Source organism: Nicotiana tabacum, chromosome 22, assembly GCF_000715075.1.
Source record: "Nicotiana tabacum cultivar K326 chromosome 22, ASM71507v2, whole genome shotgun sequence".
NCBI lineage: Eukaryota > Viridiplantae > Streptophyta > Magnoliopsida > Solanales > Solanaceae > Nicotiana > Nicotiana tabacum.
The window spans coordinates 190,710,173-190,720,132 of NC_134101.1; the positions used below are offsets into that span (position 1 = coordinate 190,710,173).

General features: G+C 39.5%; 1 protein-coding gene across 1 annotated transcript; it reads left to right on the forward strand.

Annotated features, from left to right (window-relative positions):
- The first annotated feature begins 556 nt into the window (after positions 1-556).
- On the forward strand, positions 557-1,588 carry LOC142176202 (uncharacterized). Its single transcript, XM_075243318.1, has 2 exons — positions 557-1,127; positions 1,470-1,588. Exons 1-2 carry the CDS (start codon positions 557-559, stop codon positions 1,586-1,588), a joined length of 690 nt encoding a protein of 229 aa, XP_075099419.1.
- Positions 1,589-9,960: the final 8,372 nt, after the last annotated feature.

Below are 9,960 nucleotides of genomic sequence, written 5' to 3' on the forward strand. Positions count from 1 at the left end.
TGAGTTGTAACTTTGTAATTGATCTTAATTGTAATTCCTAAATTTCTTAGCTAGAAGTGTTGCTTAGGAACCCCTTTGTAAAACCATAAACCCTTTTGTGTTTGTGTCATGACTAGAGTTAGTCATGAGTTAAAGTCTTTGTAATAGGTTTATTGAAAAGTGGGTTGGAATAGGTGTATTACAAGTTAGTAAGGGATTAGAGTTTAATTCCTAGATTGCATAGGTTGTAATCTAAAAGTTGCTCATAGTGAAGTTGAAATCCTACCAGTGTAGGCCGTGGTTTTTTATCCCTTTGAGCCGGGATTTTCCATGTAAAACTCCCTGTGTCATTTACTTACTGTTCATTAACGTTCTCAGTGGAAACTCATAGAGGATTTGGTACTCTATAGTTTGGTGGACCCATATAAACTATCAATTGCTATCAGAGCGAGTTCCCCCTATCAGGCTAACACCTAGGACGGATCCTTATGGCTGCTCCACCAAATTTTGAAGAAGGTTAATCTACATACAGACCACCGAGGTTCAATGACAATACTATGGGTGGTGGAAGACAAGAATGCATGATTTTATTATGGTTGAAAATTCTGAGTTGTGGGATGTCATATGTGATGGTCCTTATATCCCAACGAAGAACGTCGGAGATCTTCCATTGACAATGCCAAAGACCAGAAAAGAATACACTGACGCAGACAGGAAAGTTGTGAAGAAAAGCTTTTGTGCCAAGAACATTTTGGTGTGTGGAATAAGACCTAATGAATACGATAGGATCTATGCTTGTGAAACTGCCAAGGAGATATGGGAAGCTTTGCAAACAGCACATGAGGGAACCACTCAAGTAAAGAAATCTAAGATTGATATGCTCACTACCGAGTATGAACTTTTTAAGATGAAGGACAATCAATCTATTCAAGATATGCACACAAGATTCATTTCCATCATAAATAAGTTACACTCACTTGGTGAAGTCATTCCCAAGAACAAGCTAGTGAGGAAGATTCTTAGTATCCTACCCAGTTCATGGGAGAGTAAAGTGAATACTATTACTAAAGCAAAGGATTTGCAGGAGCTGACCATACACGAGCTGGTTGGAAATCTGAAAACCTACGAGATGAAGAGGAAGATAGGCAGTAAAAGAAGAGAACCAAAGAAGGAAAAGAACATGGTACTCAAAGCTGAAAGCAATGACTCAAGTGAGGAGGATAGTGACATGGCTTACTTAACCAAAAGGTTTCAGAAGATGATCAGAAAAAATGGAGGAATACTAAAAAGGGGCAACTCCAGCAGACCAAAGAACTATGATCTCTGCCACAAATGTGGAAAGCCAGGTCACTTCATCAAAGATTTTCTCATCATGAAGTAAGAACACTCCAAATACAACCCTGATAAAGCAACAAAGAGGAACCCGGTTCCTGACAAGCACTTCAAAAGAAAGAGATATGCTGACAATGTGGTGAAACATGCTCTTGCAGTATGGGGAGACTCCTCTATTAAGTTTGAAGAAGAAACTGATGCAGGTGATAATTCCATGATGGCAGTTGAAAGTGAAGTAAATGAATATGATTCAATATTTGCTTTGATGGACCAATAAGATGATGATGAAGATGATGACAACAGTGAGGTAAATTTCAGGGTTTTTTTTAGAGAAATCTGAAATCCTACTCCCCTAAGAAACTCATGTCTTTAGCTAGTGTATTAATTGATGCCTATAATAATCTGTGGAGGATAAAATGCCTTAACCTTAGAGCTAAGAGAAGTTGAACAAACTAGAGATGGTCCGGTAGTGTGTGTAGTTGATATGAAGGAAGCCATAAGTGATTTGGAGAATGAAAAAATTATTTTAACTGAAAAAATTGTTGGCATAGGACATGAAAGAGATGACTTGGTGGTTGTAGCTATTGACCATAAGGAAATCATTGAGAATTTCAGGAAAGAAAAAGAGGCCTTAGTGAAGAGAGTGACAGAAATGGATGAGGAAAGAGATGATCTCTTTATAGTGATTGCAGATTTGAGGGAAACTATAGAGGGACTAGAAACTGAGTCTAGACCTGGAAATTCTGAGAAAGGAAAAGAGGTAGCCAGTGAGGCACACATTAGGCTTGAAAACGAGTTGAAAGCTGTGAAAACTAGCTTGTGTGTTGAAACTGAGAAAAACAAGCATCTCCAAACTGAAATGGAAAGAGTAAAAAAAGGATCTTGAAAAGTCCCTTAAGTGGACCTGGTCCTCGGAAGCTATCACTGCCACTTATGTTAATAATGGTGGAAACAGGTAGGGAATATGGTTTCAAAGGGAGAAAACCCCTTACAACCCCCATAGGAAGTATGTTACTGTACCGGATAACTCGCTATGTAACCACTGTGGGAACAATGGGCATTTCAAGGAAAATTGTCGAGCCAAGGTCCAGTCTATTCAGAAAAACAAAGTGTTTGCTGAAAATGTAACTACTAAAAAGGGATCAGGTGCCACTCATAAAAACACATGTTACCTGCATGGACTAAGAGAGCTCTTATTCATCCTCTTGCCTACTACAAGGGACCCAAACTTGTTTGGGTTTCTAAAACTAACTCTTGAATTCCTTGTGTAAGGAACAGTGAAAGGAAGCAGTCAGCAATGGTTCATGGATAGTGGATATTCAAAGCACATGATTGGGAACACCATGGACTTTATTTCACTGAAATCCCTGTAAGGAGGGAGTGTATCTTTTGGCAATGGGAAAAAGGGGTACATTCTCGAAGTTGGAAAAGTCGGGAAATCACACACTCACTCAATTGAGAATATGTACTATGTCAATGGTCGTAAGTACAGTCTCTTGAGTGTTTCTTAGATTTGTGATAAGGGAAACAAGGTGGAGTTCTTGTCCAAGATATGCACAGTTACTAATCTGGTAACTGGTGAAGTGGTACTTGGGGACAAGAGATACAAGAACATCTATGTTGTTGATTTCGAGTCTATACAAAGTGGTGATCTGAGTTATCTAAAAGATGTTGATGATGATGCTGAACTCTAGCACACAATAATAGGGCACGCAAGCTTCTCTCTTCTGAATAAACTAATTTAGAAAGACCTGGTCCAAGCTATGCCCATGTAAAAGTTCAAAGTACAAAAAGTATGTGATGCTTGCGCTAGAGGGAAGCATGTGAAGTCCTCATTTAAGTCTAAGAAGGATGTCAGCACCTCAAAACCACTTGATCTTCTTCATATGAATTTGTGTGGTCCTATGAGAGTGCAAACCAGGGGAGGAAAAAGATACATGTTTGTGATAGTATATGACTACTCCAGATTCACATGGACTCTGTTTCTTAGAACAAAAGATGAAACTTTGAGGTATTTGAGGCCTTTGTGAAGAAAATCGAGGTGAAGATGAAGTCTAGAGTAGCATGTATTAGATCAGATCATGGAATAGAATTTGACAATGCCAAATTTGATGAGTTCTATAATGAAAATGGCATTACCCATAACTTCTCAGTCCCAAGAACTCCCAAGCAAAATGGAGTTGTGGAAAGGAAGAATAGAACTCTTGAGAAAATGGCAAGAACAATGTTGATCGACAGTGGGATTGCAAAGAACTTCTGGGCTGAAGCTGTCAACACTGCCTATTATTTGGTGAACAGGTGCATGATCAGATCTCTTCTGAAAAGAACCCCCTATGAGTTCTTGAATGGAAGGAAACTCAAGTTGACTCACTTAAGAAAATTTCGGTGCAAATGTTATGTTCTCAACAATGGAAAGGATCAGCTTGGTAAATTTGATGCCAAGAGTGATGAAGGAAACTTTTTGGGGTATTCTTCTCAAAGCAAAGCTTACAAGATATACAACAAGCAGACTCAATGTGTAGAGGAAAGTGTTTATGTAATCTTTGACGAGTCATATCCCTCCTATGAGAAAAACAACAAGGATGATTAAGATGGGGAGCCCTTACTGGTTCTAGGTGAAGTCATCGACATGATAAATGGAAAGGTAGACATGATGAGTCAATTAAAGGAGGAAAGTGGAGACAATGCAGCTTCTTCCTCAAAGGAACCAGGTACCTCAATTACAACCACTGAAACTGAAGAAAGAGTGGTTGATGCAGTGTAAGGTACTCCACAAGTAGCTGAGAGAAAAATACAAGGAAACCAGTTAGATATACCCAGCTCATCTACAAATGAGCCTCAAATACCCAACTGGAAACACAAAAGTTTTCATCCTCTTGATAATATAATTACCCCTCTAGAGTCTGGAGGGCAAACCAGATCAAAATCTAGAAATTCACTTGCCTTCTCAGCCTTTATTTCCCAAATAAAACCCAAAAATATCAAGGAAGCCTTGAAGGATGTAGACTGGATTACAGCCATGCAAGATGAGTTGCATCAGTTCGCAAGGAACAATGTATGGAACTTGGTACCTAGACCCTCAGATCGAACCATTATAGGAACCAGGTGGGTATTTAGGAATAAGCTTGATGAACATGGAAACACTACAAGGAACAAGGCTAGGCTAGTGGTTCAAGGTTACAATCAGGAGGAAGGAATTGATTATGATGAGACGTTTGCTCTGGTTGCTCGCATGGAAGCTATTAGAATCCTAATCACTTTTACATCTCATATGGAATTCACTCTATTCTAAATGGATGTCAAAAGTGCATTCCTGAATGGACTTCTCAAGGAAGAAGTCTATGTAAAGCAACCTCTAGGGTTTAACTGTCATGAACACCCTTAATATGTGTTTAAAATGGACAAAGCATTATATGGGTTAAAGCAGGCTCCCCAGGCTTGGTATGAAAGGCTGTCAAAGTTCCTCTTAGAAAATGGTTTTACAAGAGGTAAAATTGACAACACCTTGTTCCTAAAGAAATAGGCAAGGAACCTGCTAATTGTTCAGGTATATGTTGATGATATGATTTTTGGGACAACAGCTGATTCACTGTGTGAAGAATTTGCAAAACTCATGGGAAGTGAGTTTGAAATGAGCATGATGGGGGAGCTGAATTTTTTCTTGGGTCTTCAAGTGAAGCAGTCCACAAAGGGTACATTCATTTATCAGCAGAAATTCATCAAGGAGCTCTTGAAGAGGTTTGATATGGAAGCATCAAAAGTGATAGATACTCCTATTGCAACGGCTACTCGACTGGACATGGATGAGTCTGGATCTCCTGTGAATCAAACTATGTATAGAGGAAATATTGGGTCTCCTCTCTACCTCACTGCCAGTAGACCTGATATTGTCTTCAATATGGGGCTATATGAAAAGTTTCAGTCAAATCCCAAGGAATCGCATCTGAAGGCTGCCAAACGAATTTGGAGATATCTTAAGGGAACATGGAACATGGTCCTGTATTACCCCTTAGGTGATAGTTTTAATCTTATTGGGTATGCTCATGCTGACTATGTAGGTTATCTTGTGGATAGAAAAAGTACTTCTGGAATGGCTCACTTTCTAGGATCTTGTCCCATCTCGTGGGGCACAAGGAAGCAAAATTCAATGGCTCTTTCAACAGCTGAAGTAGAATATGTAGCTGCGGCTTCTTGTTGTGCTCAGTTCCTATGGATCAAACAACAATTGGAAGATTTTGGGGTATACACTAACTGTGTGCCTCTTCTATGTGATAACACCAGTGCTCTCAACATGGCCAAAAATCCAGTTCAGCACAAAAGAACCAAGCACATTGATGTGAGACATCATTTTCTGAGGGACAATGTGGAGAAAGGGCTTATCTATATGAAGTTCTGCCGTATAGAAGACCAAATTGCAGATATCTTTACCAAAGCACTAAGTATGGAACATTTAGAAAGAAATATGGTGAAGCTGGGGCTATTGAAACCTAATTGAGAACCTAATTCCCATCAATTGGCTATGAAAATCACCTTCAGGTAAAATTAGCTAAAGTGTTTTCTGGCCAAGTCTAACTCAGTTCAATACTGTTGTAGGTAGACACGCATGATGATTATAGAAGTTGTAGATGCATTGCATGGGTGGTGAAAGAGGATTGAAATTTTCAAAGACAGGTCAAGAACCTGGTTCTTGTACTAAAGGTTAGTAGTCCTGTGCATTCTTTAATACACATCTTGAAAAGGTACAAATTTCAACTGCCATGTCATCCACATTTTCTGACTCTGCTATCACGTCTTTTTATTTCAAATCCTTTTCATCTCCCTCTGAAACGTTGCATCTCCCCAAGCACTACCGCCGTTTCAGAACTGGCTCCTATCTCCCTCCTCATAATTATCTTCTCTCATTAAAACCCTCTCTTCTCTTCACTGATCATATTCCCTCATTAGACATTCTCCAAAGAATTCCCTACTCTATCTCTTCAATAGCTGACAATCATTTTGAAATCCCTTCCTCAGTCAACACTAACCCAGAGAAAACCCTTGAGTCCTCCATCCCTAATGAATCCTCTGTCACCATCCCAGTCTTAACCACTGAAACAACCTCCAACCCAGATTTCCCTTCACCTGGTGATAGGGTTGATCAACCTTCCACCATTGTTGCTTCAGATTCTGTGGTGGCCATGGAGCCTATCGAGGATGAAACTGTCGCGACCATCTTTGTTGTATCTGCAGATGGAATATTGCATATGGTAATTTTTGGTGTACCTAGGTCTCAAAGGAATGAGACACAGGGGCTAGTGGAAGAAGGAGCCATGGTGCTTGTTGATGGCTCTGCACCAGCAGTAACTACTGGGCCCTCCTATGAGGGACCTGACCCCTCTCTGGAGGAAACCGGTCAAGGTTCCCACTCCTAAGCCAGTTCTACTCCTCCACCTTCTCCAAACTTTGTTGTTGAGCCCTTGGACATTCTGGTCCCTAAGATAAGGTCTAGCGATGGGGAAGATCAAGACAATATTGCTCTTGATGCATTTATAGTCAAGCGAAGGGCAATAATCACTCCTGAATCTTCTACTAAGCGACCTACTACTAGGTTGCAAGCAAAGGTAGCTTATGACTCTACCCTTCAAAAGAGCAGAAAGAGCAGTAAGAAGAAAAGGAAGAGACTGGTGAAAAACAATGAAGTAATGTATGAAAAGGATGTCCCTGTAGTGGAAGTTGAGGAGGAAGCAACAGAGGAACCTAGTTCCTTGGTGAAAAGGTCCCAGAAGAAGAAGCAATCTTCTTCAGTTGAGAATGTTACAACTCCCAGTTCAAAATTGAAAGTTGTTGTGAAGAATGGAAAATTAAAAGATGTTGTGAGTGAACCATTAGGTTCTAATGAGGATATTTTGATCAAATCTAGTGGAAAGGAAAAAACAAGTGTTGAAAAGTCTGGCAAGAGAAATTTGAAACCTACAAAGGAACCTATTTTTGCGAAAAGGGTGAGAAGTGAAACTAGTTCTATTTCAGAATGATTGAGGAACCAAAAGGTCTTGTTGGGTCGCACTTTTGACCCAGCAATTTCTGATATGGCTAGTATGAGACAAGTCATTGCAATGGTTGAGTTTCAATGGTGGGGGCATCTATTCCAAATGGATGCACCCAAGGCGTATGAGGATGAGGTTCAAAGCTTCTATGTCAGCCTCTTTCCTGTTGATACCGACCACATTTGTGCCTTAGTTAATGGGGTGGATATCGTGTTTGATGTAAGTATGCTTGGGGATATTCTGAAAGTCTCTACGGTTGGTGTGTCTACAGTGAAAGACGCATGTGGGTTAAACTTCCGAAATACTCTTGTGAAGGATAATCGAACCAGAAGGGGGACCAGGTTCACAAGAAGGCCTTGCTCCCTATTTACCAGTTGCTCTTCGAGCTGGTGAACAAGGTTCTTTTACACTGTGCTGAGAGGAGGTCCATGACTTCCAGGTCTGACTTGTATCTAATGGAGCAACTGGATGGATTTACACCTGTGAGCTTGCCTGCCATCATGATTGAACATATGCAAAAGGTAGCAACTTTCAAGGATAGCAATCATGGTCTTTTGTATGGGTTACTTCTTACGCATGTGTTTAAGTTCTTCAAAGTGCCACTAGGACAAGGCAAAGTAGGGACCAAGAAGCAGACCTTCTCTCAAACAACTTTGGAAGAATGTGAGTGCATCGAGAAGAATGGGGGGTTAGGCAGTACATCGACAATCTCTCAGCTCATCAATTCTAAAAATAGTGTAATTGAGGAGTTCAAAGGTTGAAGGCGAGTAACGCTATCTTGGAAGGTCTCATGGCACAAGTGGAGAACTTGAAAGAGAAATTGCTCACCGAGCAAACGTCGGCGAATGCTCGAATAGATCTTGTTCTCTAGACTCTTGCTGCAGCTTCCAAGCCCTCAACTCCTAGTGCCCCCTAAGCAACCCCTTTCAGTAACTAGTTCTGGATTTTCTGTTCTTGTTTGAATGACTTGGCAGTTGTTTTTGTTTCTTTTTTTTGATGTGGTTTGGATGTATCTGTGCTGCTCCCGATGTCAACAGTCTATTTTTTTCCTTTGCTTTATGGCAAAGGCATATTTTTTATATATAAAAAAACTATCCTCTTTTTTTCAATTTAAATGCTTATGTTCTTTGTTTCTCTTTTCTATCATGTTGTGTGCACATATATTGCATGATTTAGCTAGGCTAAACTTATTTATGTTGTTTGTCTGCTTGTGTATTTTTAATGATGCCAAAAGGAGAAAGTATAATTAAAACATGGATCTAATAAAGGGGGAAGCATAAAGCCAGGGGGAACTTGTGAAGTTCCTATTGCTTCATCCGGTCAATCATGTTCTAAAATTATGTTATCAATGTCTAAGTTTGTCATCATCAAAAAGGGGGAAATTGATGGATTTTCAATGTCTTAGTCTTATGTTTTGATGATCTAACAAACTTACTGTCACGAACCAGATAGGGAACCTGACACAATACATTACTAATCAACGGACTCCAGCTAATGTGAACAGCTGCAACTGTAGAAGACACAGAACCAACACAGGGACCTGATCCCTTGTGTATCTCTGACAACAATATGAAAGTCAATTGTGTACAGCTGGAAAGTGACTGCCACAAAAACAATGCATACAGTGCAGCACAGTTCTGCAGTCACGTGTCCTTTGACCAACCAAGTGCTTACATCATTCACGTGATGTCATCAAAGGTGTATTAACAAGAGCTTTACAACAAAACATTACTGGAACACTTGAGAATTCACCCCAAGCAAAAAAGCCTTCTGAGACAGCGAATTCAATTCTCAAGTGCCTCAAGAACAAAGTGTAACACTACTACGGACCAGTTCCTAAATATAGTATTTTGTTGTCCTTAGTTGAGTTGTAACTTTGTAATTTTTCTTCATTGTAATTCCTAAATTGCTTAGTTAGAACCGTTGCTTAGGAACCCCTTTGTAAAACCATAAATCCTTTGTGTTTGTGTCGTGACTAGAGTTAGTCATAAGTTGAAGTCTTTGTAATAGTTGTATTGCAAAGTGACTTGTAATAGGTGTATTACAAGTTAGGGAGGGATTAAGAGTTTAATTCGTAGATTGCATAGGTTGTAATCTAAAGATTGCTCATAGTGAAGTTGAAATCCTACCAGTGTAGGTTGTGGTTTTTTATCCCCTTGAGCAGGGATTTTTCCACGTAAAAGTTCCCTGTTCCATTTACTTACTGTTTCATTAACGTTCTTAGTGGAAACTCATAGAGGACCTGGTACTCTATAGTTTGACGGACTCATATAAAATATCAAGTAGGGACGGGTATTAAGTCAAGAAACTCACTAATCAAGTAACTTGTGCATATATCAATATAAAACTAACAACGGAAAGGAAAATAAATAAATGGCAACAAAGAGTAATCATGTAATAAAACAGTTAAAAAATCAAAGCATAGATAAAATAAAAGTGAAAGATTTCTATTATTTAGAAGTGGGAGTTTGAGGATACGAACATGGCAGTCCTGAATTATACAAAACGAAGTGTGAATAGTACTATATGTTTGACTCATAGTTGTTGGTGAAGTAACACGTGTCTGCACTTTTCCTTTACCTTACCACGTGTAATTTATTTCAAATACTCCTCTTTTTCAATTTGC

Coding starts and splice junctions, on each gene's coding strand:
- LOC142176202 (XM_075243318.1), top strand. CDS start 557: ATGCATGATTTTATTATGGTTGAAAATTCTGAGTTGTGGGATGTCATA. Junction 1,128..1,469: donor GATGAAGAGGAAGATAGGCA/GTAAAAGAAGAG, acceptor ATGCTCTTGCAG/TATGGGGAGACTCCTCTATT.